Raw genomic sequence first — 27,184 nt, 5'->3', positions numbered from 1 at the left:
GAGGAAGGGAGAGGGATAGAGAGTTAGAAATATCCATGAGAGAGAAACATCCATCAGCTGCCTCCTGGACACCCCCTACTGGGGATGTGCCCGCAACCAAGGTACATGCCCTTGACCGGAATCGAACCTGGGACTCTTCAGTCCACAGGCCGACGCTCTAGCCACTGAGCCAAACTGGTCAGGGCTACCACTCCAGATTCTTTTACCACAAAGCCTTCTATTCTAGGAACCCCCAGCCTCAGAGAACCTCTCTTCCTATTGGATGTTCAGATATGCCTACTCACTCTCTCCTTCCGCTATGTTGCAGAAGGATAAGGCAAGTTGGAGGGGAAGAACTGAATTGTTAGTGTGAGGTTCTCGGGCCTTATTAACCCAGCTCTGCCGCTGGCTAGTGGGGAACTGGGAGCAGTCCTCCCTCTCCCCGGCTGCTTCTCCTCGTCTGTGGAACAGGCTGGGTGGTCTCTGAGGTCCAGCACGGCACCCACATCCCGTGATTCTAAACCAGAGCTTTGCCCTCAGAGTCCAGTGTCTTACTCTGGCATTACAGGAGGCCTGGAAAACAGTGTTTGCAGCACCCAAAGAACTTCAAGAGAATATCCCAGGTTTTTGTTGGAAGGTGATACCTGAACATCCTTAAGTAAAAGAGATCCAGTCCAGCTTCCTTTCATAATCTGTTTCAACCCTTTCCAAAGTAGGTAAATTTCACATATTTCCTTGACATCTTCCATGCCATTTCCTATATCCAGTCATTTTATTAAAACACCTGTGTCCCTCTTTTCCCAAACATGTCAGCCTCCTACTTCAAAACCTGCTTGGGAGAACCCAGTAGTTTTATTGTCAAATTATTAGGCTTAAGTTCTTTGCTTAGGAATTTATTATTTTTAAGTGCTAACCTAGCCCCTGATCTGATATCAAATCAAAGACAATTCCCGTGCAGATTTTGGAACAAGAGTGTTTTTTTTGTTTTGTTTTGTTTTGTTTGTTTTTAATATATTTTTATTGATTTTTTTACAGAGAGGAAGGGAGAGAGATAGAGAGTCAGAAACATCGATGGGAGAGAAACATCAATCAGCCGCCTCCTGCACATCTCCTACTGGGGATGTGCCCGCAACCCAGGTACATGCCCTTTACCGGAATCGAACCTGGGACCTTTCAGTCCGCAGGCCGACGCTCCATCCACTGAGCCAAACCGGTTTCGGCAAGACTGGTTTTAAATACACCTCTGCCCTTGTTAGACTTGTACAAGTCTCTTCACTTGCTGTACCTTCACTTCCGTATCTGTAGGATGGGGGACAACAATGCCTGACATCACAGTGGATGTAGACGGCACAGGGTTGTTCTGAACGTTTCAATGTCAGCTCTTAGAACGGTGCCATGCACACAGTAGCCATGAGCAGTAATTTTTTTTTTTTCAATGTAAAAGTTTAGAAAAAAGAAAGGTGTTTAGGTAAGTTCCTGGTCATACATCGTTAGATGTAACCTGAGATCTTTCACTTTAGTAAGCAGAACATTTTTCTACTGCTTGACCTGGTCTCGTGCTGCCAGCAGACTGGCAGCTGTGTGTAGGACTATCGGCATCAACCTCTCATTGCACGGCCTAAGGGCTGGAGGTTGTTCCCCTGCCAGCGGAAAATAATGGGGCTCCTATTACCCTTATCAGCTGTAGGTGGTGGAATCCGTATTCTTCTCCCTTTGGGGTGGAAGTAGACTGGCGTGGTAATGAGAATGCTTTAATTGCCTTTTGCCAGGCCTTTCTCATACCTCACTGCAATACTTCTCTGGTGTCTGCTTCTCTCCCTGGGATTACGTCTGTGAACCATGGGTGGGCAAAACCATAATGAAGCTATTTCCTGGTCCACAAATTGTAACTGGCCTCATTCTGTTGTCTCCTCCTTTAAAGGGCCTCTATTTCTGTTTTGTTATGTTTTCTTTCTTTCTGTTTGATCTAGGGCATCAGTTCTGGAGCCAGAAGGGACTGTAGAAATCAAATTCCGCAAAAAGGATCTGGTGAAAACTATGCGTCGGTTGGACCCCGTCTACATCCACTTGGCTGAGCGATTGGGTATGTCTGCTTGTGCTCCTGGCAAATCAATGAGCCATTCAACTGATTTGTAATGAGTGCATTCTAGGCCAAGGGAGGAGGCACTGAAGCATTTGATCAAATTCATGATAATCTTTATTTACTGTCCTCTATATGGTAAGAACCCTGGTAGAATAAAATAGTGTGTGTAATAGGAGGGAAAGTGGGCCCTAAAAAAGCAAGTCACCCGATTTTTCTTCTGATCCTTATAGTTCAACTAGCACATCTTCCTAGGCTTGTGGATATCATTGTAAAGGATGATTAGCTAGAAGCTGCTATTGGGCAGGCTAATCAGTCAGAGAATATGCTAGCCTTAAATGTCCTGCTTCCGCTTGTCTCTTTGGGCAAACTTGCCTCGTTTCTGAGGAATGTGAGAGTCAGTGTCATGGGATAGCAAAGCTGGAAACCTATCCAGGTGGAGTTCTTTTATTTTTTTATTTTTATTGTTTTATTGCTTAAAGTATTACAAAGGGTATTACATATGTGTCCTTTTTTTTCCCCCGCCCTTGACAATCCCCTGGCCTCCCCTACCCCCCAGTGTCTTATGTCCATTGGTTATATTTATATGCATTCCAGGTGGTGTTGTGGGGCCATTCTGAGCTAGAGAAATGGAAATAAAGAGTGTGCACCCCTTGCTTCCAAGCAGAGGCTGTGGTAGCAGTAGCCCTGGGAGCGTTTGCGCTTCATGCCTCCAGCCAGGGCTCTGTTGCTCATTTGTTTGTGGAACTTTTGAAAGGCACTTGCAATTTGCACACGGACTACACCGTGGGAGCCCTGTGTTGAGTTCAGAGTCTGAATGAGTTTCAGATTCTTTTAAAACACTGATTTTCTGCCCAGGTCTCCCATTGAGCCCCTTGCTGTGTTAGTAAAGATAATTGCTTGAGCTTCTTTTGTTTGTTGGTTTGTTTTGTTTTCAGAGAAGCAGAGAGATTGTCTTTAAAATGTAGTGAAACGCAGTGAATGGAAAGTGTAAAAAAGAGAGATGCTAGCTCATTTATGTTCCAAATAGTAATTTAATTAATGAAGTGCCATTTGTGAACTCTCTGTATCCTCACCATCTTAGAGACGCAGAAACTTCTGAGTGTTTGCTTCCAGTCTATAGTTTGCACACCCTGGGGTTTGCAGCCTTGAGCCAGGTCGCTTGTCCTACACAGTGACAGTAATCACTGTTTGTGTCCCATTGTTTGCCATTAGGCAACAGCCACCAATAACTAACACACCGCAGCCTGGGCCTTTTATGGGAAATGCACACATACAACAAGAAATTGGCAAAGTTGTCTCCAAAATCTATTGCCACCCAGAGTTACTGAGGTGGGTGTTTTCCCTCTTTCTTCTCCAACAGGATAATTACTTCTGACCAACCCATACACTTTAATTAAAGTAACTGCAGCTCAAGAGCAAGTTCCTCACAACTGCACACAGAGAAAGCGCTAAAAGCTTCAGCCACCGATAAGCATCTCACTTAGATGGCGCATAATTGCTCCCAGCATCCAGCGATCGTTGCTGCTGTTTGTACCACTAATTCTGTACAAAAGCAGCAATGCCACAATTGCAGGACACAGCAAATTGCATAATTTTCTCTCTTTTTTTTTTCTTTTTTGCTGGTTTTCTTTCTGGCCAATTTAAAATTTGTCAAAGTCGGTCTTCTTCTGGATCACTGCCCTTTGATATTTCGTGCACTCCATTTGCCACAAACAAGCCGCAGGGCCGCAGTTCATGCTGACTCTAGCAGAAGCAGAGAGAGCTCCATTTATCTTACACTGCCTGCTGAATTCCTGCTCATTAACTGGGGGTTCACTGCCTCTTTTTAACCCCCCAATAGCTGTTATCATCCCTTCGGAGTAACTGGGTGGTAGGAAGAGGGATCCTCTCGGACATCTGTTAGCGGAATGCCTGGGTGGCGAGGGGGAGGGCTGAGGCTTCTTCCTCTCCAAGGGAAGTGACATCGCTCCCACCTTCACCCAGCACCTTTCCACTTCTGAAACATAGGAGGGCGAGAGGGAGGAGATTCCCAAGTGATGGCCGTTTAATCACTTGTTACAAATCATCTCATTATCAATTTACTGTCCGCATTGAAGAAAACCATATTTATTTAACCTTGACCAAAATGGCACTAGAGAAAGAATCCTTAGTCTGCTAAATGTGAAGCAGGCTCTGGCCCAAGGCTGCTTGGGAGCATGAGCAGTGGGTGTGGAATAAAAGCAGCTAGGTACACCTCTTGGTTATGTTGCCTGAAGGTAAATTGTTTAACTTCTCTGAACGTCAGCTTCTTCATCTGGAAAGGGGGGACAGGACCCCCACAGAGCACATGTGAGGACCAAGTCGAACGCTGTGAGGCATTTTTCAAACCTAGAGATTGGCATAATTTCCTATCCATCTTAATCGTTAGAAGAAGCAGATGGGCCATGTTTGGTATCGGGCACGCTCTGTGGCTGAGGTCCACTTTTGCAAGTGGTATAGGAAAGGAAGTAAGAAAGAGACAGAAGTGACCTTGTCTCTCCGGCGTTGGCAGTCTTTCCGGGAGCCCAGACCCACCCCGGTGCATCTGTGACACACAGATCCGCAGGGATGTCACAGGCCAGGCCAGGACCCAATTCCTTTGGGGCTCACATTGGCTTTTGGCTCCTTTCTCAGTGCCTAGAACCAGAGACTGCCAGACTGTTTTTTCACAAAGGGGGTGAAAGTGACCTCGTTTTCCAGATTGGGAGATTGAGGCAAAAAAGAAGAGAGAAATGAATCATTCAAATACAAAATAAACGTGCGTTGGAGCCCAGAGTGAAATTCTGGTTCCCTATGTTCTACTTTTCTTAGGATTTCCTCAGATTCTACCTCAGGTGAAGACTGAGCCTGATCAAAATTAAACAAGAATTCTTTCCCTTTGTGATCAAAAGCCAATTCCACTGAGAACCAGGTTTCGGAGAAAGCCTGCAGGAGTGGGTGTTATCTCATGTCCCAATCTCCTCCCAAATTGGCCTCCGCACTAGGGAGCATGCTGTCAGAGCACCAAGAGCGGGCCGTTTCTGCCAAGGCCATGTGGGCATTTATACCATCATTCACAGGCCATGCAAAGTTATCGACTTAAACATCACCTGCTATCCTTGGTCAGACATTTAACTAGCTCACCCCTAAAGACTTGGCAGGGCCAGACCAAATGATTTCATGGACCTTACCCTGCCTGCGGGCCGGACGTTCCCCACCCCTGACCTAGACAAACCAATGCACCACCGATTGTGCTCAAAAACATAAGTACTATTATTCTGTAAGTAATGAGTAATGTTTAATTTCTGAACAGTTAACTTCATCTCTCAGAATTTTTACTTTTTAAAAGTGACCTTTTGTCATGTTACATGCTTAGTTTAGGTAGGAAGGTGGTGGATTACTAGTTTGCAGTCTGAGATTATAACAGTATGGAAACTGTACACACATTGATTCCTGGTAGAGGTGAAGGAGAGAATTTCCCCAGAGAGAAATGTGATGTAAGCCCAATGCCGGAGCCTTTCATTGCTGGACCAGTTCTGCCCCAGCATTCTCGGCATTGGGGCTTGGTTAGAGGCCTGGGGAAGATTAGCATCCTACCATTCTGGTTGCCTTAGGGAATTAAATTCCTCCCCTGGTGATAGAGCCTCCTCCCCACCCCCCCCTTCAAGGCCTCTTTGTGTCTCTGTGACATTGTATCTCCTCACAGAGACAGGAGCAGGGAGCCTGGCCTCCGAGTGCCAGCATGACCTGAGGTCCTCACCTTGATCCTCCTCCTCCTCTTGTGTTCAGAGGGAAATGACAAATCAATTTAGATAGAGAGAACTGTCCAGCTCAAGTGTGAAGCCATTGTGCTTTCTCCACTGTCCCTCTCCCTCAGTACAATCGGCTCCTCTACAAAGAGCAGAGGAGCCGATGAGTGGAACTTTATTGTGCTCTAGACACATCTCCGTGGTGGCCCCGTCCCGAGACAGCCGGGCAGCCTGCCGTGCGGCACCTTGGCTGTGCCCACACGGAGCACGCCCTGGGAGTGCCTGTCCGACAACAGGCAGAGGCAGCACTGGCCTCCTCGCACCCGGCACCCCTGGTCCGGCCCCCCAGGTGCAGGTGGAATGTCGTGGCTGCAGTGAGGCTACTGTCTGCAGAAATCTCCAGGATGCCTTCCTCCCAAGCTAGCAGCCAGGATGACGGGAACGGACATTCCTGGGGGTCAGGTGCAGGGCGCCGAGCTGCTTCTCTGGCTGAGATGATCACGTATCTGAGCTGTGTGTGTTTTCACATCTTTGTGTCCATCTTCAAGATGTTGCAACTGAAGAGCGCCAAAGTTTGCTTGTTTGAGGCAGAAAGCATCACCCTTATTGGAAAGGACGCTAGGAAAGAATGAAGTTCCACTACCCACGTCTGGGAAGTAGCCTCTGGCCCTCTCACCATCGTACATGGAGCGTCCTCACTAACCATGGCCACCTAACCACAGGCTCTGTGCTCGGCAGGCACAGGATGGAGCCTCCGCCTTGAAATGAGCAGCAGCTTAAAGCCTACCCCATCCCACTGACTCAGAAGCTCCTTGGTCTGATGCAGTTTAGTGCAACAGTGACAGTATTTTCCGGAAGGAGAAGGGAAGGGGTCGTTTGGTCTGAACCATTAACCTGGTTGTATTTATAAAAGTACGCGGGCTTGCCTCTTCCCAGGAAGAAGCGATTCACAATTCTGTCCAGCCAGAGGACCTGCAGGCATTTCCTGAGACTGACCTAAGCTCCTGCCTGCCTGGAGGCTGTCACCAGGACATGTCTGCCCCCACTTGCCCCATTGACTCAGATCCCTGTTCCTGCACCTGCCCAACTCAGGGAGAGCTACTTGGAGAAAGCACAGAGGAAAGACTCCCAGGATATTGCCCCGAGAATTCAGAGAATTCTGTGCTGCTTCCTGATTCTTTTGTGTGGGGTGTTTGCTTGGGAGTGCAGGGCTGCAGGGGGAGTCATCTAATTTTTATTCCTATTTGGAAATCTCTGGGTTTACTCTAATGACTTTTTAAAAATATGAGCAGCAGAGCACTACACCATTGCCAGGAAACTTAGGGTTAAACGTCCCCTGAGAGGATTGCTGTTAAAATCAATATGCAAATGAAGTTGTGTTTAGATAGGTATGGCCCCCTTTGAAGAAAAGCAGATCTATGAAAATGGGATTTTTTTAAAAAAACTAGATACATTGGGAGAAATTATTCCCATTACAAAAGGATTATTTGCTTTACCAAAGGATTCACTGCAGGGTTCCTCCTAAATAGCTCCCTGAAGGCATTTAACACGGGATCTGATTTACACAGTTTCTCAAGAATGCTTTTGTGTGAGGAAAGGCACACCTGTTATGGATACAGAAATAGTTTTGCAGGGTTTCCCCCCATTGTTCTTACTATCTTTATAGAGAAATTTCTCTCCACATAGGAAATATGAATACATAGATCTTTTAAACAGCGACTTACATTTATGCTTCTGAATCTTAATAAGTCTCCAGTCTTTTTTATGCTGATTTTTCAGTCTTAAGGCTGAGGTGTGTTCCTATAGCTGAGATCTTCTGGGGCTTAGTAGGGAGGGTGGTCTAATTCTTTTCTTAGCTTTATAAGTATTTAACCAATCAAAGTGAATGGCTTTCTTAGAGGGAAGAAAGGCCCATAAAAATTAAAATTGGGTTATAATTTACATAGGCTTCTTAGTATAACTAAAAAATAATTTTAAAAACACTTTAATATCACATTGTTTTGCAAAACATTTTTCTTATTTGCCAGATTAGTATTGTTGTTACATAAATGAGAAACTGAGCTCAGAAAGGGAAAGAGATTTCTACAAGGTTATCCAGTGCCTTTGAGCAGAGACGTTTTTAGCCTACGCCTGATTTTTATTGTAAGCGTTGAAGATCTCACCCCTTTCCGAATCCTCCTCCGTAGGCTGTGGCCTGCTCATCCATAGGTGAGGCTGGCCTCCACCTCCCTCCGTCGGGGTCCCGTGGTAAAGAACACCACCTGCTGCAGAAATCTGCTCTCTCCTCAGGAGCTTTTTGAGATGTGGCTTTTCATTACGTTGGCCTCGGGACACCTGACAGGCTGCTCCTCAACGAACACTCATGGGTCCATTTAACTTGTTTGCTGTAAAGAGTACAGGCTTTGAAGCAGGCTGCCTAAGCCCAAACCCCAGCCCCACCGTTTCCGAGCTGTGGGAGGAGTTAGAGCCCAGGTCAGCACTGGGTGCAGAGCAAGTGACTCCGTTTTGCACCTGTTTCCTCATCTGTCAGACAGTGTGATCTTCTAGGGTTGTCACGAGGATTAACTGAGGTGGAACAGTAAGTACCAGCGCATAGTAACATCTCAGAACTGTTAGCTCGTCCCGTTTGATCAGACCTCTGTATTTAACTCTTTACATTAAAATTTTTTATTATAAAGTTGGATTTTTAGGATTTCATGGGGACTTTTTATTTGGGAAGGAAGTTTGATGGAGCAACCTCTCTCTCTTCTCTCATTTCAGCCTTTTCCAAAAGTAGGGCTCTAGAAAAGAATGATTTTCCTCTCGGTAGCATATTCTTAAACACACACACACACACACACACCCTGACTTGCCCTCCTAAAAACCCCGAGGCCCTGCAATCTGGCTAGAAAAGAAAGAAAACCATTCCAAGATATTTAATTGTGCAGGGAGCTTACAGGATTGATCGAGAGCTTAGCTTTTTACAATAGTCCAGTGAATAAGAAATGCTCCTGACAAACGATCAATGATAGGATAATCACTCTTTATCCCCCTCCTCATTCTTACCTTCTTTCTTTCAGGAGAACAGGGTTCAGAAGTCAAAAATCTTTATAGACGCCGCTTTTAAATTAAGCAGAAAATAGACATTGACATATTTGTTAATCTCCCCTAAATCATTACCGGGGCTGGCTGCTTTGCTGTACAAGGCGAGGAGGCTCTTGGCGTGCTGCACAGGGTCTGTCTGGCTCAGAGCGGCATTTTAGTTTTAGAAAATAAATTTTAGAAGACTTTTTATCTCCCCCTTAAAACAAAGCACACACATCCTCGGCTTTCTCACGTGCATTTAAAATACATGCATTCTCTACCTCTGTCTTTCCTTTGCTTTGATCTTTTTTGAGATAGGTCCCGAACTGTGATCAGAGGCATTGCTGAAGGGCCAAGCAAGGCAGCCTTTGGGGGATGCTCTCTGATTTTTCTAGTCTCCGGGGGTGGAACGTTACAGGTATTTATTTTGGCTTTCTTTCTTCCTTCCTTTAAAATATATTTTTATTAATTTCAGAGGGGAAGGGAGAGAGAGATAGAAACATCAATGAGAGAGAATCATTGATCGGCTGCCTCCTGCATGCCCCCGGAGGGGATTGAGCCTGCAACCCAGGCATGTTCCCTGATGCTCTATCCACTGAGCCAAATGAGCTAGGGCTATTTTTTTTTTTTTTAATCTTTGAAGAGTCATTTTATTTTTTTTAATTAAATCTTTATTGCTCAGATTATTACATTTGTTCCTCTTTTTTCCCCCCATAACTCCCCTCCTCCCAGTTCCCGCCCCACCCTCCGCCCTCACTCCCCACCCACTGTCCTCATCCATAGGTGCACGATTTTTGTCCAGTCTCTTCCCGCATCTCCCACACCCCTTGCCCCCCCAAGAATAGTCAGTCCATTCCCTTTCTATGTCCCTGATTCTATTATGATCACCAGTTCATTCTGTTCATCAGATTATTTATTCACTTGATTCTTAGATTCACTTGTTGATAGATGCATGTTTGTTGTTCATAATTTGTATCTTTACCTTTTTCTTCTTCTTCCTCTTCTTAAAGGATACCTTTCAGCATTTCATATAATCCTGGTTTGGTGGTGATGAACTCCTTTAGCTTTTCATTATCTGTGAAGCTCTTTATCTGACCTTCAATTCTGAATGATAGCTTTGCTGGATAAAGTAATCTTGGTTGTAGGTTCTTGGTATTCATCACTTTGAATATTTCTTGCCATTCCCTTCTGGCCTGCAAAGTTTCTGTTGAGAAATCAGCTGACAGTCGTATGGGTACTCCCTTGTAGGTAACTGAGTTTCTTTCTCTTGCTGCTCTTAAGAGTCTCTCTTTGTCTTTTGCTCTTGGCATTTTAATTATGATGTGTCTTGGTGTGGTCCTCTTCGGATTCCTTTTGTTTGGGGTTCTCCGTGCTTCCTGGACTTGTAAGTCTATTTCTTTCACCAGGTAGGGGAAGTTTTCTGTCATTATTTCTTCAAATAGGTTTTCAATATCTTGCTCTCTCTCATCTTCTGGCACCCCTATAATTCTGATGTTGGTACGCTTGAAGCTGTCCCAGAGGCTCCTTACACTATCTTCGTATTTTCGGATTCTTTTTTCATTTTGCTTTTCCAGTTGGGTGTTTTTAGCTTCTTCGCATTTCAAATCTTTGCCTTGATTCTTGCGGTCCTCTGGTCTGCTGTTTGGAGTCTGTATAATATTCGTTATTTCAGTCCCTGTATGTTTAATTTCTAGTTGGTTCTTTATCATAACATCGAGGGTCTCATTAGATTTGTTGAGGATCTCATTAAGTTTATCAGCGGCTTCTAGACAGTTCTTGAGAGACCTTAAAAGTGTGGTTTTGAACTGAATATCCTCCATTGACAGTTTTGTCCTGTTTCTTTGTCTCCGCATTTTTTATGCTTTCTTGATGCACCCCCTAGTGGTCTTTGTGTGCAGTCCTCCTGTAGTTAAGCCTTGATTGTTGTAGTTAATACTAGGGTGATTTGACCTCCAGGCCAGCTGGCTGTGAGAATCAGCTGTGTCTGCAGTGGGAAAACTTCTGTCCTCTAGGGAGGTGCTAATCTAGCCTTTGCCTGAGGCTATCTGGCAAATGGCTCTGCGCAGGGCTTGGGTGGGTCGCTCGGGCTCGGGATCAACAGGGTGGGCCGGAGAGAGCAGTTATGGCGGCTCTCAATTCCGTCCCTAGGGGCTCTGCCTCACAGAGTCCCAGCATCCGCTGCAAACCTTGGAGAGAAAGCTGCCTTCGAGTTCTGACTGAAGCCAGACAGTCCCGCTTCTCCCATTTGAGTCTGGGTCCCTAGAGACTCGCCCGGATCTGGAGCTCAGAATCTGAGACTCCCTCCCGATTGAAAGCACCAACCACACCCTCCGCTGCCAGCCCGCTCCGCGCGCACTCCACACCTGAGTATTTCACTTCAGCACTGCGCCTCCTCTGAGTCTGGGTATGATATTCTCTTTCCTCCTAGTTGTAGAATTTCCACTCAGCCAGCCTTCCTGTGGTTCTGGATGATGTCCGTTCTGTCTTTTAGGTGTGTTTTGATTTGGTTGTTCAAGGCAGCAATCTCCGGCGTTAACCTATGCCGCCATCTTGGTTCTCCTTCCTATTTTGGTATTATTTCAAAGCTCTAGAACAGCTTGATTGGGTGGACACGAACTTTGTTAGTCCAGGAGCCAGCCTTCTCTGTCCCTCTACCTTGGTAAAGCCAAGGCCTTGTTTTCAGAATGCTCTGCTCCCAAGCTCATAAGTGAGCCCCCTCTGCGCCCAGTGCTGAGCTGGGCTCCTGACCCCTCTCAAACCCAATGAACCAACCTCTCCAGCCGATTCCCCTCAGTGGCAATCACTGCCAGGACACCTGCTTGATGGCCTTCAGTTCCATTTAATGTGGAGGAACCCAGGCCTCAGGGACACCAGCCCCAAGGTACATCCTGACTTTGTGGCTTAAGAGCTGGATGCCACTGGGCAAGTGACTTTTCAGAACCTTGGTTTTCTCATTTGTAAAGTGGACACCCTTTTTATAAGGTTGGGGTTTTATAAGGATTAGAAATGATGGCTGTGAAGCAACGTGGAAAATGCTCTGTAATATTAGGTATTCAGCCTGGCAGTGGTGGTAACAGCTGACCAGACCTAAGTCTGCATTGTGCGGGTGACTTATGAGCTATGTGCTCCTGAAAGCATTGAGTGCAGTGCCTGGCACATAGTCAGTGCTCAGTAAATGGTATGTGTTATATATGGTGCACATATACATAGATGTGCTTATCAGCGCAATGTTGGTTGGTTACCCAGGAGGATGCTGTAGGTCTGAAACTTTCTATTCAGTCGTACCCATGATCCTGCCACCCCTCTCCCACCCCCAGCAGAGCTATTGTGTTAGTTCTGCTTTTCACAATTACAGGAGGAGCTACCCTTAAATCTGCAGCCTGACTTATAGAACAGGGCTTACTGGAGACATCGTCTTGGTCTCAGTTGTGGAATGGAACTTCAGCAACACCAGCCAGGAGTCTGCTGTCAGCATTTAGCCTTTTCTGAAATCAAAGGGACCCTGCCACTGAAGCACGTGTCTCCTCTGCCCCACGTAAGCCGCAGAGGCAGCATCGCATAGTGTCCAGAAGCTACGGGGCCGTGCTGCCCGGAACCCTCGTTGTGCCCTCTCCTGGCCGTGTGGCCATGGGAAGGTCCATCCGTTCTCAGCACTTGTTTCACCTGTACGGTGAGGATAAGAATGACAACCTGAGGCTGCTGTCAGGACGGTATAAGGCAGTGGTTCTCAACCTTCCTAACGCTGCGACCCTTTAATACAGTTCCTCATGTTGTGGTGACCCCCAACCATAAAATTATTTTCGTTGCTACTTCATAACTGTAATTTTGCTACTGTTATGAATTGTAATGGAAATATCTGATATGCAGGATGTATTTTCGTTGTTGCAAATTGAACATAATTAAAGCATAGTGATTAATCACAAAAACAATATGTAGCCCTAACCGGTTTGGCTCAGTGGATAGAGCGTCAGCCTGCGGACTCAAGGGTCCCAGGTTCAATTCCGGTCAAGGGCATGTACCTTGGTTGCGGGCACATCCCCGGTAGGGGGTGTGCAGGAGGCAGCTGATCGATGTTTCTACTCTCATCGATGTTTCTAACTCTCTATCCCTCTCCCTTCCTCTCTGTAAAAAAAAAATCAATAAAATATATTTTAAAAAAAAAACAACAATATGTAATTATATATGTGTTTTCTGATGGTCTTAAGCGACCCCTGTGAAAGGGTCGTTCCACCCCCAAAGGGGTCGCGACCCACAGGTTGAGAACCGCTGGTATAGGTAATAGATATAAAGCACTTAGAATAGTGCCTAGTACCCTGTAACTATTAGCTTTGATTATTGATTGTATGCATTGGGGAGCCAGGAACATTTTTTTTTTAGTTGGGCTTTTTTTCTTTTTTTTTTTTTTTTTACTTTTCATTTGATATAATTTTACAGAAGAGTTAGTTATAAAATAGTAAACAGGACTTCTGATGCCTTGTTCTCAGATTCACCTATTCACATCTTGCCCAATTTGCTTCATTTATTTCTGCATGCTCGTAGGCATGTGCTCACTCACTCTCTACACACATACACACACACACTCTTTGAGCCATTGGACAATGATCTGTAGACATCACGCTCCTTTATCTGTAAATCTTTAGTGTGTCTTTCTAAAAACACAGACTTTCCCTCACATAACCATGACATATTTAGCAAAATCAGGAACTATAACAATGACACAACACCACTGTCTAACCGATCATTCCTATTCAAGTTTTGCCAACTTGTTGTCAAGTATTTTTAGTCTACTTTAATCTGGAATAATTCTTTGGCCTTTCCTTGATCTGGACTCTTTTTGAAAAATACAGGCCATGTTTCTGTAGCCTGTTCCTCAGTTTGGGCTGGTCTCATATTTCCCCGTGGTGAGAGACAGAGTGCGTTTGGGGCAGGAATATTGCAGAAGTAGTTTTATGTCCTTCTCCAGCCACCTCTCGGGAGGCTGTTCTTGCCCATGGTAGCTTTGATCACGTTTAAGGTTCTGTTCCCTGGGCTAAACCCACTGTAAAATTCTCCCCTTTGTAATGAGTAAGTAATTTGTAAGGAGATACTTGAGACTATTCCTCATCCAACTTTCACCTGCTGGTTTTCATATCCATTGATCTTTCTTGGCAAAATCAGTTACTGTGGTGGTTGTAAAATGGTGACCTAACCCCATCACTTCTCTGTGTCTGTTCGTTATTAGTCTGCTGGAAGGGAGAGCTTTCCCTTCGCTCCCATTTGACCATTTCCATCAGGATGGACTCAGGGGCTCTTATTTGATTCCATAAATGATCTGTCTGATAATAAACACTTTATCTTTTTTTTTTTATAAATTTGCTACTCGAATTGTCCCTGATTTGGCCAATGGGAGCACCCTCATGTCCTTTTAACATGTCCCAGTCATTTTATCAGTGCTTCCTGTTCTTTGTGACAATGTGTTCCAGGCTCATCTTATATTTTCCCTGCCCCATCCCTGGAATCAGCTGTTTTTCCAAGAAGTCGTGGTTCCTTTACTGGAGGAGGAAAAATGTTTGCTTCCCTGTCAGGGTGTAATAACTGAGGCAGTCTCCTCGCAGAAGCTTGTAGCCGGCCTCTACCCATCCGTTCTCCAGGCAGATCCAGTTAGAATGAATGGGCCTTCATCTCATCCCACTGCATGGGGCCCAGCGCCATCAAGATGTGTCCCTGGTTTGGAAAGAAGGCTGCTGAGGTGTCAGGGACCAGAGTGACTAGTCTGTGATTGTCCTCTGTGTGGGAGTCCAAGAAGAGATGGCCTCCAGCTCTGTGCTTTACCGTTTTAAAGTAGTGATGGTGTGTGGGTTTTTTTAAGTAGAGTTGGGCATCCAAAAACCTCATAAAAAAATGGAACTAGGTACTATAGTTACATCCCTGTTCTATTAACATGTGTTTGTATATAATACTTACGGCTCACTCAGCAGCCCAAGGCTGTTTATGGCATATGATTCATAGTGGCATAAACAGCCAGGCCTGTTCCCTGACAGACATGCTTGAAAAAGACCTTATTCTTCTGCGTCCCATCACCTGTGGCCATGGATTTACTTGTCAGCTTTAGTGACAAAGCCCTTCGGGTTGTCCTCAACACCAGGGACGATCACCTAGAGCTCCTTCAGCCAGACTTATTCCTTCTTACTAGGCAGGCAACCACCATTTCCGTATTGATGGCCAGTTCATTCTGAGAGCAATTAGGAATAAAAAAGTACAGCAGCAGCACCTCGACTGGGACACGGTGACGGAGAAAGAACTGCAAACTCTCCTGTCTGTCCAGTTGAGGGTCCGTGTGCTTTAGAAGCTCTGATCCAAATAGGCTTTGTGGGCTGCCTTTTTCTTTCCCCTCTTCCTTCTCTTTTAGCCCAGGAACTAGAGTGTCTTTGTCACTGTGGTCAGGGGTTGGCTCTGTCCGTAGCAGCCCAGGCAGGAGCCAGAGGGCTGGCAAACCCACTGAGCTGGCATGAGACACACAGACCCGGCTCTCACCAGGTTGGATTCTATAAATTTCAGGTTAAGAGCATCCAAACCTGAGATGAGAAGCTGTGGAGGAAAGCAGCCTGTGACTTAAAAGCCATTTGGGTCCTTATTGCGTTGGGTGGGTGCTGGTGTGAGGAGAGAAGAGCTGTGGTTTGTTCCAGAAGCACAGGGGGTGCTGTCCCATGTTCTATGTTCTGAGAGTCCAGCAGGTCCCAGGGCACGGGCATGGGCATGGGGTCCTTCGCCAGGAAAGGAGGGACCTGGCTGTCAGTCGGTGAGAGGCTGAGACACTCCAGCCTCCAGGTGGTGGTTTGCCCCTGCTCAGGGGAGGCTGGGGACAGGGACTCTCGCGGCTGCTTCCACAGTTGTGACCTCCACAGGGAAAGGAGGACGTGTGTGCTCCCCGTGGCGTCTCCGGGAGCCCTGCTCTACCAAGGTGGCGACGACAACGGGGAGCGGGTCACAGAGGGAGGGGCGGTTTTGAGCTTCCCATGACTGGCTGCTCCTGGACAGAGGTTCCGGTCACCTCAGCATGTGACAGGCAGGTTACTTTAATTGCAGGCACCCCTGAGCTCAGTGCAGCTGAGCGGAAGGAGCTGGAGAACAAGCTGAAGGAGCGGGAGGAATTCCTGGTTCCCATTTACCACCAGGTAGCCGTGCAGTTTGCTGACTTGCATGACACACCGGGCCGGATGCAGGAGAAGGGTGTTATTAACGTAAGTATAGTCGTTGCCGCTTCTGACTTGTCAGATCTGAAGGCTCACAAGCAGGAGCCGTTGGGGGCAGATTAAAACAGTGTGTGGGGGTCAAACCATTTTCCATTTTTTGGAGAGACTTCTCCCTTTTCCTATATCCACTCTCATCCTAAAACAATTCATGATTTAGGTTGCCTCCTGGACTGCTCAGGAGGCAAGCTCCATTCTACTGGTGGGAAACTGAGTCACGCGGGAGAGCTGCCTGGGTGGTGCTCAGGCTGCAAATTACCACAGTGTCAGGGTTCCGGCAGCAGCTAACAGACTTGATTTGTGTGCAAGTTGTTGGAGCCATCTGCTCAAACCCAGTTCCTCACTGGTTATCTGGGAATTCAGAGCCCCTTCCCCGAAACATCGCAGCCAAGAGTGGGGTTACGCGTTAGCCAGGCCCATGGCTGTGCACGGTGCTGTGGTCAGCAGAGTGGTGGGTGCAGGGGGCTACATCCTGAACTGGGACACATCTGCAGAGCAGGGGGCTCACAGCTGGCTCTCAAGTCTCTGAGCGGCCTGCTGGCGAGTGGGTTTTTGTGCCTGGAGTTCCCTCTGGACAGGGGTGACTAGGGTTATTCTTGTCTGTTACAGGACATCCTGGATTGGAAAACATCCCGCACCTTCTTCTACTGGCGGCTGAGGCGCCTCCTGCTGGAGGACCTAGTCAAGAAGAAAATCCACAACGCCAACCCTGAGCTGACTGACGGCCAGGTCCAGGCCATGTTGAGGCGCTGGTTTGTGGAAGTGGAAGGAACAGTGAAGGTAGGTGGGCGCCCTCGGAGTAGCCTCATGCTATGCTCCCACCTCACCTGAGGATGCAGGACTTGTCACCTCAGAACCCAGGCCTCTAAGGGCAGGAGAAGTCGTAGGGCATTTTTTGCAGCTCACGCTATATCACTCAGCAAACCTTTCTGAATATGTACTAAATACCAGATGCTGCATTAGGCCTTGGGGACATGGCAGTTAAAGAGGCAGATGTTCCTCTCCACCTATGGGAGAGACAGGGGAGTCAGGAGGCCACATACCACAGTGAGACTGAGGTTAAACGTAGCAAACCCAGCACAGCACGGAGCACGACACCAGTCCACTCTGTGGGGAGCAAGAGGGGGGTCTGGGGAACCTTCTAGAAGGGATGTAGCAGAGACCTGAGAACAATGTAGAGAGGAACCAGAAGAAAAGGTTGGATTTGGGGATGCAGGAGGAACATTCCAGGCAGAAACAAGAGTGTCATGCATTGCAAGTATTTCAAGGTGGCTCAGAGATTGGGATCATGTGGGGCCGTGTTGAGGGGTTTGAACTTGGCCCTGGGAGAAGCACTGAGGTATTTTAAGCAGCAGAGACATCGTCTGACTTGGTTGTAGGAAGACTGCTCAGGCTGTGTGGAGGGTGGAATTGAAGAAAGCAGGAACAAGACGCCGAAGAGGTGATGGTGATTGAGGTGGTTGGTGCTGTGGCCACTAGAGATCTGATTTCAAAGTGTGAGCTATGAGTCCGGGGTGTTCTTGGGGTGACTTCACAGAGGGCACGTGCCTTGGAGCAGTGACTGCTGAGATGGGGTGCGTCTGCCCCTGGAATCCCGGGCTGCACAGAGAGCCACAGGAAGACATGAAGGAAAAGTTAGACCTTCTATTTCTAAGTACAAGAATTTAACCTTTATTAGTATATGGATTAAAAGTAAGTCACATACATCATGTAAACATTTTGTCAGAATATTGGTAGTAGGTGCTGAAAATACCTTTTGCTGAGAGCTAAGCGATCAGAAGCCTGTGTGACTGCTGGGTGGGAATCCTGAGGGCAGTGGTCTCCGTTGCAAGTTCTCAGGAAGGGGCTCCTAGGTTTGCGTCAGTGTAAAAGGCACTGAATCAGGGTCCTTCTAAGATGCACCTTTGTGTTAAGTCTACCCATGTTTTTACGACTGAAAAGCTTCTCTGGATAAATATTTCAGATGTGCAGCAGGGGAGTGCAGCCTCATGTGACATTTGGTTCAGGTTAAGGTCAGTCTATGGCATCATAATTGAGTGAGACAATTTTGTCAGTGGCTACTGGCAGCTTCTAGTGGAAGTTGGCATTGAAAGTCATGCAAGTGTAAAATAAGAGGTTGTTCTCCAGTTAAGAGTGGCTGGCTAGGTAAATGGAGTGTGTGCATGTGGCCAGGAGAGGCCCGTCCCGCCTTCCTACCACATTAGTCACTAATTGACGTGTGCGGCCTCAGTAGGCACAGGGATGAGGGGAAGGAATAGCTTTCCTCCGAGCGTGAAGTGAGTGGAGAGGTCCTCCATTGCTCCTTAGCGTCCTGCTCCCAGGGGACTGCGTCTGGAGGAAGAGGTCATTTCCACTTCTTATGATGGAGAGAACATTGACTGTGTGGACAGACTCCTGGCTGGAGGAGGCCGCTTCCCTGGCCCCGTTTACAAACAGCATCCTCCTGCACCTCAGCCCAGGACAGCCAAGGAGAGAAAGGAAGGCTGGTGATCCTGCGAGGTGGCTTTGAAACCTCCTTCTATATTCTGCAGGCTCAGCAGGACCTAGTTTAGTGTGGGGTGGATGATAAAATCTGCAGCGCCCTTGAGAGAAGAAAGTGTAGCAACGTTCAAAGGCCGTGTGCTGCCTCTGAAGGGCTGACATGCAATCTGCTCAGTGTTTGGGAATGGCTTGACACCGTCACTTTTTGTTGGTCCCTCACACAGTCCTAGATCCTATGTGCTGTGGCTCTCAAGTGCAGCCTGGCTGAGTCTAGACCCCAGCTTTGCACCAAGAAGTGACTCTAATCCTTGTGGTTACTGGTCGGGAAAGACATTTAGTCGTAGGCCTCTATTAGCCATGCTGTGTTCTTTTTTCCTAGATAATTTGCTTTTTTAATCTTAATCCTAAAAAAGGAGATTCTGGGACTAAAAATTTGAAGACACTGTGATACTACCTAACTGGATGATGTAATTCTTTTGTTTCCCCCAGAGCAGCGATTTTCAACCTTTTTCATCTCATGACACACCCAAAAAAAAATACTAATTACCTACCTCTTTTTGCTCCAAAGTGACTTCTTAAAAATCAGGTGCCTATAACTTGTATGTAAGGATTTCTGGTACCAAGAATTGACCAATAAGATGCAACTCTATTATATGGCCTATATATTTATGGTTCAGGGCAGGGTATTCACACAGGATGGCTGTTGTTATTTGTTTTTTACAATCTAAGGGAAAAGAGGTCAGTGCCCCTGACTAAATAGTCAGGTACTGCATGTTTTAAAAATTCTTGTGGCTCACCAGTTGAAAATCACTGCCTTAGAGGAATCCGCTACCGTGAGTTACGGGATTCTGTCTGAGTCCCTGGGACAGTCCCGTCATAGGAAATAGGGTATGGTTCATAGTTTTCCTGCAGCAGAAGGGAAGCATCACTGCAGCTCCCTGAAAGGTAGGTTTCAATCAAACAGGGCACACGTTTGTTTCTTGGGCACGCTTTCTCTCTTAATTTTAAATCCATAGTCTGAGGGTTTTCAAACCGACTGATCCCACCCCCCGCCCAATAGTAAAAATTGAGATTGGAACTCTGCATGGAGCAATTCTAATGGGTCCTAAAACATGAGTTTAGAATCTCAAACTTTTTGGATCCCAGCTTTGCCACTTACTGGTGCAGACATATTGTTTAAGCCTCTATTTCCTCATGTGTAAGACAGGGTTCCACGAGGCTTAAATAACATAAGTAAAGTGTGGAACACAATGACTGGCATTCAGTAGACAGTGTATGCCCATTTCTTTCTCTCTCAGCACAGCTTGTTAGATGGTAAGAAAATAAAGTAACACAGACTAAGAGTTAAAGATGTACAACTTAACACATTAAGCGCCCAGCCTGTTTTGTCTTCCGGACAGAAAGTATAGGGTCAGTCACCGGTGACTGACTGGGCGCTTAAGGTGTTAATGATCTTGGCAGGAGGGTGGTGGTTCAAGAACATAGTAGATTATCAGTAACTGACCTTTGTTTTGGCTTGCTCTAACTTATCCACAACCCAAGATGCCAGTGTACCTCCTTACTCTCCAGATATCTACCCATTCACTCTTATTCTGGATTTCCCCCATCCCCAAGGCCTCACCTCAAGTTACCCATGGTCTATGTATCACACTTCTGATTTAGGGCCAGGGAGGCAGGAGGTGAGGCAGAACCTGAGACTGGAGTGGCCTCAGGAGACCCCAGCCTACATGGCTGTTGTACTCCAAAGCCTCCGGAAAAAATCACATTGCTGGAGGTGTCTCCAGGCTGTTCATGGGTGAGTTATCTGTGGGGCATGGTCATCAGGGCTCACATCCATCAGGCTGTGCCCGGGTCGCTCCCTGGCCCTGCTGTACCACTGAGTAAAGAGGACTTCACAGCTATTAGGTTAGAAATGAAACTTTTCAAACAGGTCATTTAGATTTTGTAAGATAGACTAATTACTACACACAATTAGTGAGGCTGAGTAGTGCTAGAGATACTTATCTGCTGATGCAGAGAGTGATAAAGTGCCTACTGAACATTATTGTAAGACCACGGTAGGGATGTTTAATAATCGATGTTTTATTGGTTTTAAAATGTTCTGGTTGGGATGAGTGTCAGCCCTGTTGTGAGGTTAACCGCCCAGCATTTTACACTTGTTTAAAGTCAACACCTGGACACTAGGAATAATGAGCCACATTTTCATAATTTTCAGAGAGAAATGACAATGTCTTTTTTTTTTTCTGGGACTAGGGTTGGCACACTGTTCTGAGAGGGCAGACAACTCTAGACTCCCTGCCCCAGCAGGAGGGACCCTTGCTTTTCCCCAGGGAAGGAAGTTAGCTCACAACATCCTCCCAAGTCTGTGACGGGAAAACCTATGGGTGCTTAAGTTTGTTTATTCTTACTAAAAGTGCAGCTGAATCAGATCTGCGACCCTCTGCCTTTGTGTACCAGCCCCGTGAGCTGAACTTTAAGTGGGGTTGGCCTGTTGGCTGTCATCCACTTGTTCTGTGAACAGATCATTCATAGAAGGACGTTTGCAAAGGGGAGACTTCAGAGCAACAGTTCTAACACTTGGGATGTGTTGCCCTTGTCCTGTCGAGGAATGTGTTTTTGTTTAATTTAAACACCTAGCACATTCTGTGGCAGCACGAGGGGAAGACAGAGGGGTTTTCTCAAGAGGGTAGCTGCTCTTCAGTGTGGTGTCTGAGCATCGTTAGAAGCAGGCATCTCGTTAGCTAATACATTACACCAATCAAGGAGCATTATCTTAAGCCACAATTAATCTGCTCCCTGGCATATGTTGATAGGAAAGCATCATGCTGTTTCTTAATTAAAAGCAAACGGATTAAAAATGATTAATAAGAGTATTAAATATTCTCCTAAATGAAAGGCTTTGGGGTTCTTGGCTAAACCTAGTTGTTGTTTTTTCCATACAGAAATCCAAGCAGTCGTCATTGTTTTAGTTTTTCCTACCTCCAGAGCTCCATAAGTGGGGGCACGTTGTGAGGGCTTCGAACCACGGAGCAAAGTCTAAATTTCCAGCAATGGAGATGTCAGAGTTCAGGGGTGCGGGAGTTAGGACTGTGTCTGGGGAACACGTCAACACTTCCTTTCCTCCCAAATAAAATGCTTTCCTGCCCTTAGGCTCCAAGGTGTGTCAGCCTCTGTTTCCTCATGTGTAAGATGAGGGGGAAGACTCGCTCAGGTCGCACCATCGTGGCCACACCACCCTGACTGGGAGACCTGATCTTTCTATCAGTGATTACAGAGATGGGCAAAGAGCTAGAAAAGGCACATTGCTGGTCCTGGGGCTCCCAGGCCTTCAGCTGTGAAGGATTCTAAGAATTGTTGGAAATGTGGAGTCAATTACACGACATAAAATAAATAACCAGTCACATCTGACTTGCCAGCTAAGTTAGAGATGGGTAGTGAGTCTGAAAAGAAACCATTATTTTTAAAGGCACAAAATAGGAAGTTAGAAATCAGGGCTGGTTCTCCCTGCACGTGGCCTCCTGAATGTGTGATGCAGGCACAACTGTGGTAGACCCCAGTTTCCTGAGCCTGAGTCCCTAATGCACCCACCTATTAAATTACAGCACCAAACTCATTGTCATTCTGACTTTGACTTCGTTAGTGATAACAGAGAAGGATAGCGCACCTTTAAATGACGAGCTTTGTGTTTAATTACCCAAACAAAATGACATAAATATGAATGAGCCCTAATGGTGGTACTTGGTTTTCCGGAAACCATTAACAAAACGATTCCTAAATGATTTGTAAAGAAAATGAGAGGAGAAGAGCAGGCTATTAGGTTTCTAACACACTCCTGAATTATTATGTAGTCAACTACCTAGGAAATGCTCAGCTAAATGATCTTGAAAAAAAAAGAACGGTTTGTTGGGTCTCAGGGTTACAGACGTCTTGACCATTTGAAATACACTCATCGAGAGTAGAAGGGGTTTGACCTGGTGCCTGTCCCCGTGCGGCAGGTCCTTCCTCCGTGCCAGACCGCCACAACCAGGCAGCAGCTCCTGGGCCTCAGTTCCTCAGAAAGGACACATGTCATTTCCAACCACCAAACAGCCAGCCTTTCCCACTCAGTCGGCACTTTACTAAAAACTGGGCTTCTGACTAGTCTCCTCAGCCTTTGTGGACTCGGTAGAGACCTAGAGTGACAGGCCAGCGCCAGAATGTGGGCACTGATGCCCCTAGAGCAGTGGTTCTCAACCTTCCTAATGCCGCGACCCTTTAATACAGTTCCTCATGTTGTGGTGACCCCCAACCATGAAATTATTTTCATTGCTACTTCATAACTAATTTTGCTACTGTTATGAATCGTAATGTAAATATCTGATATGCAGGATGTATTTAGGTGAACCCTGTGAAAGGGTCATTCGACCCCTAAAGGGGTCGCGACCCACAGGTTGAGAATCACTGCCCTAGAGGGACCTCATGGATGCTCCCAATCTCCATCCGTATCCAGAGAAGGAAGGGGAGGATGAGGACAGCGCCCGTCTCGAGGCCTGGTGTCTCCTTATTCTACAATGTCAACAGTAACAGAGAATCCATTCTCCAAGTATCGAACAGTTAGGGGGTCCGGCCTGGCCCTGGTGTTTGACCGGGTTCATCTGTTTACAGGCCTACATTTGGGACAACAACAAGGACCTGGTTGAGTGGCTGGAGAAACAGCTGACAGAGGAGGACGGCGTTCGCTCAGTAATAGAGGAGAACATCAAATACATCAGCAGAGACTATGTCCTCAAGCAGATCCGCAGGTGAGCCGCAGTGGGGGGCTCCTCTAGAAGTGGGGCTCACCTCTTGGAATAAAAGATTTAAGAACAAGTCTGGAGATGGTGACGCCTACAATCTTTGTGGCCTCTCTCTGCCAGAGACCGCTGTAGTGACCCACAGATAAGACAGCCCTCCAGCATGGTCCCTCCTCAGCTAGCTGCAGACTTAGTTCATTGTGCCCGGAGGCAGGTGCTCCGACTGGGTGAATGATTCTGGGAAGAAACTGATGGCACTTTCTCCTGGGGAGCCGCCACCTCTCTCCTCCTGCAGGCTTCTCCATCGCAGGGGGTAGAGGGTAGAGACTGCGGGAACATCTTTTAAAGTGTTTTATTTGGAAGCATTTTACTTACAGAAAAGCTTAAAACTAAAAACAGTGCAAAGAACAAATCTGTGCCCAGATGCACTGTTTACATTTTACCCCATTGGCTGTATCGCTGGTGAGGGTGCCTGCTCTCCTGTCCAATCCATACGTAGAGCTGCTCGTTCTCGGCTATTCCCTGATTAGACTCAGATCGTATGTGCTCAGCCAGAACAGCACGTATGTGGGGAGGTGGCCTTCACGGGGCCCACATCTGGAGCCGCATGATGCCATCTGCCCCTCGTGTTCATTTCGACCATCTGGTCACGATGTTACTCAGTTTCTCCACTTTTTATCACTGATTTTCCCCTGGTACCCAGTGAGCAGTCTGTGGGGAGACACTTCAAGGCTATGCAAACGTCCTGTACTCATCAGACATTTCACCTGGATTTAGCCTCCGTGGATGCTTCTTGCTTGATCCAGTCTTTACTGTGAGGTTTCAAAGTAACTTTCCAACTCCATCAGGACCTCCTCAATCCCAGCCACCACTCCAATTCTGCTACAAGCAGAAGTCCTCTCTCCTCCTCATTCATTATATATTCACTATTGGTTACACGAATAGATTTCTATTTTTCAGTAGTTTTTAATTCGTTCTTACTTTTATGTCCCAGATTTAGCCAGTGGGCAGACCTTCGTGCTAACTCCAGGCCAGGCCCCATTGGTGTTGGTTTGTTGAAGCGCTTCCTTACCGTTTGCCATGGGGAAATGTTTCCAGTTTATCTCGCTACCTCCCTTGCTGCTGGGGGCATTTTCCATGTAGGAAACGGCAGGTGCTGACGAGCGTCAGCAGTGAGCTCTGCTAGCTCGTTTGTGGGTGGTTTGTCACTGCCCTATCTAGACGCTGCTGCCTCTCTTCTTCACCTCCCAAATCTTCCTCTCCAGCTTGGTCCAGGCCAATCCAGAGGTCGCCATGGACTCCATCGTCCACATGACCCAGCACATCTCACCCACTCAGCGAGCAGAAGTCGTCCGGATCCTGTCCACGATGGACTCCCCTTCGACGTAGAGAGAGCTTCCGCCCTCGCCCTGCCTCCAGAGAAAAGGGCTAGACTAGAGCTGCCTTTTACTACGGAAACCACTGTAACGAGAAGGCACGGGAGACCCAGCACTGGAATCAAACTGGCGTTTTGCTTCCCCTCGAATGTTTCAGGTTCTGTGTGGCACACGGGGGACACAGGGTCACAGAGCCATGCTCCAGCCCCCGTCACACTGTCCCGTTCAGTATTTATTACCCTGCACACACCCAAGAAGGCAGTGAAGGGTACACAGGTACCATGAGGTCTTCCTACACAGAAGCAAGGCCGCCCCTTGGTCTCAGCCCTCACCTGTCCCCAGCCCCGGGAGCCTGCACCCCAGGTAGCAGGGGAGGGCTGGGGCGAGGAAGAAGCCTCACGTCCGTTATTTCTTTACCCCCACGCTCAGCCCAGCACACACTAGCACTGGAGAGGAATCATTCCAGCCTCATCACACCAAGGTCCTGTTTGTGAAGGAAAATAGAGCATGAAATCGGCAAGCTCCATGGGAACTCAAAGATGAAGGCAAACCATGATCCAAAGAGCAGAGAAAGAAAACAGTCCTAGTCACTGTTGTGGATTAGAGGCCTCGACGTCGAGGTCAGTTCTCTTAGAGCAAATGGAGAGATGGGGACCTACCACTCCCTGCAGGTCACTGCCCGACAGGCCAGTGCGGGGAAGGCTGCCCTCTGTCACTCATGGGAAGTAGTCTCTCATTTTAGGACTTGGGAGGTTGTCACTGTTAAGCCTGGAGCGATGGCAGTCACAGAGGTTAGTAGTGCCTACAGAGTCGCTGTCTCCATTTCCAGGGCAACAGGTCTCCCCACCGCTGCTGACAGGACCCCTGCGGACACCTATGCTCTCGGCACCAGGACCCCAGAATCCACATGACCTTGAGATTACCTACGCCTCCCTCTTGGTGCTGCTGTCTTCCAGGCTCACGGGGCCCTACGCGCAAGGGCCCCTCACGGGTGGTGGAGAACGCTTGTTTTTGTCAACAACCAGTTTATTCAAGGAGAGAGCTTACTGATTCCCCCATTGGTATTCCTAAAGCAAGAGTGGCAGGTGATCAGGCTGGTGTAGCATCCGTTCCTACAGAGCAGCTAATTGCATTTGTCACTGGTGACCAAGGAGGAAATCGCTGAGACGTGTTGGAGGCACTGATATGAATACTTGTGTACAGCCTCCAGATTTGAGCCTTAACCCTGTAGTTCACAAGAAAGAGCTCCACTTCCCCTCCTTTGGGAACAGTTTATGCAGATGGAACTGTGTGGCTGGGTCTGTCACCACCCTTCCTCTCCCCACAGGAGCATGGGGCCTTGGCCAGGCTGCCCTGGTACAGGTACAGTGTTTGGCACTACCAGAGAAGGGCGGGAAAAGGTAGGGAACAACATTCAGTCCAGGAGGCAGCATCCACTGTTGCTAGTATCTGCTAACCCAGTAAGAATTGACTTCATCTCTGACCATATTATTCCTCTCCACTTTCCTGCAATAAATAAAGTGATATGCACCGACAGCTGGTGTGCAGCCTGCTCTCCACGGGCCTGTGCTCGCCCGGCATTTCTTCAGAGGCAGAGTGGGTTACTCTCATGTGCCTCTCCCCTCTGCAAATTATGACACATTAAACGAATCCATTTCCTCTCTAGACCCCTGTAATGCCTACTGCTCCATCTCCAGAGCACCTCACTTTAGGTCTTACCCTGGACAGGGATTTTTCATATGGAGAAGACAGAAGAGCCACAGAGTGTGAGCCACTGACATCCCACAGCCCCTGCACAAGCAAGGTCGCCAAGGCAGGCGGGTAGCCAAGTACGGACCAGGACGTGCTGGACTGAGACTGCCTCATGTCCCACCACCTCGTTCACAGAGCAGCCTTCACTTGTCTCATCTGAAGTTCGATGGACACACTCTGATGAGCAAGGAGCTTCAGTCAAATCTTTTCACATTTTGTGGAAATAAACCTCCAATTTGTAGAAGAGTCACTGTTTGTCATTTCAGCCCATACCCCGCCTCTCAATCTTGCTCCACACAGAGCAGGGGGGCCTCCCGCCCCGGTGGCTGAGCCCCGCTCGTCATCCCGAAAGACCCTCGAGGCAGGAAACCCATGAGTGTGTGCCTTCAGCCCTCTGCCTCGGCTCCTCTCTCTGATTCCATGCGGTTGAAGTGAGAACAGACACCAAACCCTAAACTTGTGCAAAAAATGGTAGAGGTCACAAGAGCAGGAGGGGAAGCACTGACCTCTGCTGACAGTTAGACTCGGTGCTGTGTCTGTGTCCTTGGGACGTATAACTAAGCAAAGAGTGGCTTTCTCTAAGTGACATAATGTTACACCCACATATCACCGGGTGGAGTCTCCCTAAGCAAGGTGCCCTAGAAATGGGAGGAAGAAGGGAGGTTCAGGGTCTGGGAGAATCTGCTTCTCCGAGCCTTCAGCT

The 27,184-nt window shown here is 47.4% G+C and overlaps 1 protein-coding gene across 11 annotated transcripts in view; it reads left to right on the top strand.

Annotated features, from left to right (window-relative positions):
• Positions 1-26,727, top strand: part of ACACA (acetyl-CoA carboxylase alpha) — a 277,027-nt gene extending 250,300 nt beyond the window's left edge. For 10 of the 11 annotated variants that reach the window (XM_036340342.1, XM_036340341.1, XM_036340343.1 and 7 more), the window contains 5 exons: positions 1,950-2,062; positions 15,937-16,091; positions 16,710-16,880; positions 23,226-23,362; positions 24,619-26,727. In XM_036340342.1, coding sequence (XP_036196235.1) covers positions 1,950-2,062; positions 15,937-16,091; positions 16,710-16,880; positions 23,226-23,362; positions 24,619-24,742 — 700 coding nt within the window. In that variant the 3' untranslated portion in view covers positions 24,743-26,727. The remainder of the gene's footprint in view (positions 1-1,949; positions 2,063-15,936; positions 16,092-16,709; positions 16,881-23,225; positions 23,363-24,618) is intronic. The other variant, XR_004972815.1, reaches the window with a different exon arrangement.
• Positions 26,728-27,184: the final 457 nt, after the last annotated feature.

The sequence above is a fragment of the Myotis myotis genome, unplaced genomic scaffold, assembly GCF_014108235.1.
Source record: "Myotis myotis isolate mMyoMyo1 unplaced genomic scaffold, mMyoMyo1.p scaffold_m19_p_17, whole genome shotgun sequence".
NCBI classification, from domain to species: domain Eukaryota; kingdom Metazoa; phylum Chordata; class Mammalia; order Chiroptera; family Vespertilionidae; genus Myotis; species Myotis myotis.
Note: the sequence above shows the minus strand (reverse complement) of the source record. Positions and strands in the feature narration are given on the sequence as shown.